We start from the raw sequence: 1927 nt of genomic DNA on the forward strand, positions 1-1927 counted from the left end.
GATGCGAAGGAGAACTTCTATCGTGTAGCAAACTGGTTGGTAGAGCGCTGGCACTTCATCATGCTTAATGACACCAAGAGAAATATGATTTATAACGCAGCAATCCAGAAGGCAGTGCGCCGGGGCTCCAAAACGGTTCTGGATATTGGCACAGGAACTGGAATACTGAGGTTTGTTGTAATTATTATTTTCTGTTATATTTACAGAAGTATTTCTCGTAGTATTTTTAGGGTTATTGATATAAATTTTAGTATTGTACTTTTTACTATGATTCTACTTATCAAAAATTCAAGTAAACTAAGAAATACTTGGGATTATTGAAAATATGACTAATGAATTGGAGAATATTTTTACATTAGCATTCTGGTGGAATCTAGAAAGCCTGTTAAGCAACTCATTGCCAGTCCTGTCTTAATTGTGTGTGTGCTGATCCGGATGTGGTGGCACACGGCTTTAATCCCAGCACTTGGGAAGCAGATGCAGGAGGATCTCTGTGAGTTTGAGAATAGTTTGGTGTACATACTGAATTCCAGGACAGCCAGTGCTTTGTAGAGAGACCCTGTCTCAGAAAACCAAAACCAAAACAAAACAAACAAATGGATGTCATTATTTATTGAACGATTTGTTTTTAAATAAGTTCATCATCGTTGTCGTCGTAGTCGTCATTGTTGTCATCATCATCATCATTATTATTTTGAGACAGTTTCTCTGTGTAGCCCTGGAACTTGCTTTGTAGACCAGGCTGGTCTGGAGTTTACAGAGATCCATCTGCTTCTGCATCTCAAATGTGCAGTATGCGTGTGGAATTCAGAAGCTAACTTTCAGTCTTTGTACCTTCTGCTGGGTTTCAGGGATTGAACTTGGGTTGTCAGACTTGGATGTGCAAAAAAACCTGTTGAGCCATCTTGCTAGTCCTTCTCTTTAAAACTCAGAACAAATTGTGGTTACATTAAAGAATGGAAGGAAGATCCCATGTTTGAAGCATCACAATTTTATTAAAGTTGGGAAAAGAGACAATGGATTTTTCTTCTTTTGTAGCATGTTTGCTAAAAAAGCTGGTGCACACTCAGTATATGCCTGTGAATTATCCAAGACCATGTACGAACTTGCCTGTGACGTAGTGGCTGCAAACAAGATGGAAAATGGGATAAAGCTCCTACATATGAAGTCACTTGATATAGAAATTCCAAAACACATTCCTGAAAGGTGTGTTTATAATTCACTAAAAACTTTATGATACATTTCCAGCTTATGTTGACAAAAGTGCTAACGATGCTTGTTTTCTGAAGATATGATTATCACCTAGCTTAATAAAATACAGAGTTTTATAATAACATGCTTTAAAAAGTACTTCAGAACTCAAGAAAAATTCACAGTGAGAAACACTTCTTTAGCATGTCTTTTTGTATGTTTTTTTAAAATTTATTTATTTATTTTATTTATGAATACACTGTAGCTGTCTTCAGCCACACCAGCAGAGGGCATCCAATCTCATTACCGATGGTTATGAGCCACCATGTGGTTGCTGGGATTTGAACTCAGGACCTCTGGAAGAGCAGTCAGTGCTCTTAACCACTGAGCCACCTCTCCAGCCCCATGTTTTGTTTTTTTGAGACAGGGTTTCTCTGTGTAATCCTGGCTGTCCTGGAACTCACTTTGTAGACCAGACTGGCCTCCTACTCAGACATCTGCCTGCCTCTGCCTCCCAAGTGCTGGGATTAAAAGTGTGCACCACCACAGGAGGCTAAACTCATGTGGTTTTGTTCATTGAAGTAGACAGACTTCCTGTAGGTCAGCATGCTGGATAACTGTTTCCAGTGTGACCTGCTCACAGTGTAGACAGTTACCTAGCATGTCTGCAGACTGTGACCTGCTCACATTGGAAACAGTTATCCAGCATGCTGACCTACAGGAAGTCTGTCTACTT

At 39.5% G+C, this 1927-nt stretch overlaps 1 protein-coding gene across 1 annotated transcript; it reads left to right on the forward strand.

Moving 5' to 3' along the window:
* Window positions 1-6: 6 nt before the first annotated feature.
* On the forward strand, window positions 7-1477 carry LOC114636400 (protein arginine N-methyltransferase 9-like). Its single transcript, XM_028784515.1, has 2 exons — window positions 7-170; window positions 1039-1477. The coding sequence occupies exons 1-2, from the start codon at window positions 61-63 to the stop codon at window positions 1235-1237; spliced, it is 309 nt and encodes a 102-aa protein (XP_028640348.1). The 5' UTR covers window positions 7-60; the 3' UTR covers window positions 1238-1477.
* Window positions 1478-1927: the final 450 nt, after the last annotated feature.

Source organism: Grammomys surdaster, unplaced genomic scaffold (assembly GCF_004785775.1).
Source record: "Grammomys surdaster isolate TR1022 unplaced genomic scaffold, NIH_TR_1.0 123882, whole genome shotgun sequence".
In the NCBI taxonomy this organism is placed as follows: Eukaryota; Metazoa; Chordata; class Mammalia; order Rodentia; family Muridae; genus Grammomys; species Grammomys surdaster.

Coding starts and splice junctions, on each gene's coding strand:
- LOC114636400 (XM_028784515.1), top strand. CDS start 61: ATGCTTAATGACACCAAGAGAAATATGATTTATAACGCAGCAATCCAG. Junction 171..1,038: donor ACAGGAACTGGAATACTGAG/GTTTGTTGTAAT, acceptor CTTCTTTTGTAG/CATGTTTGCTAAAAAAGCTG.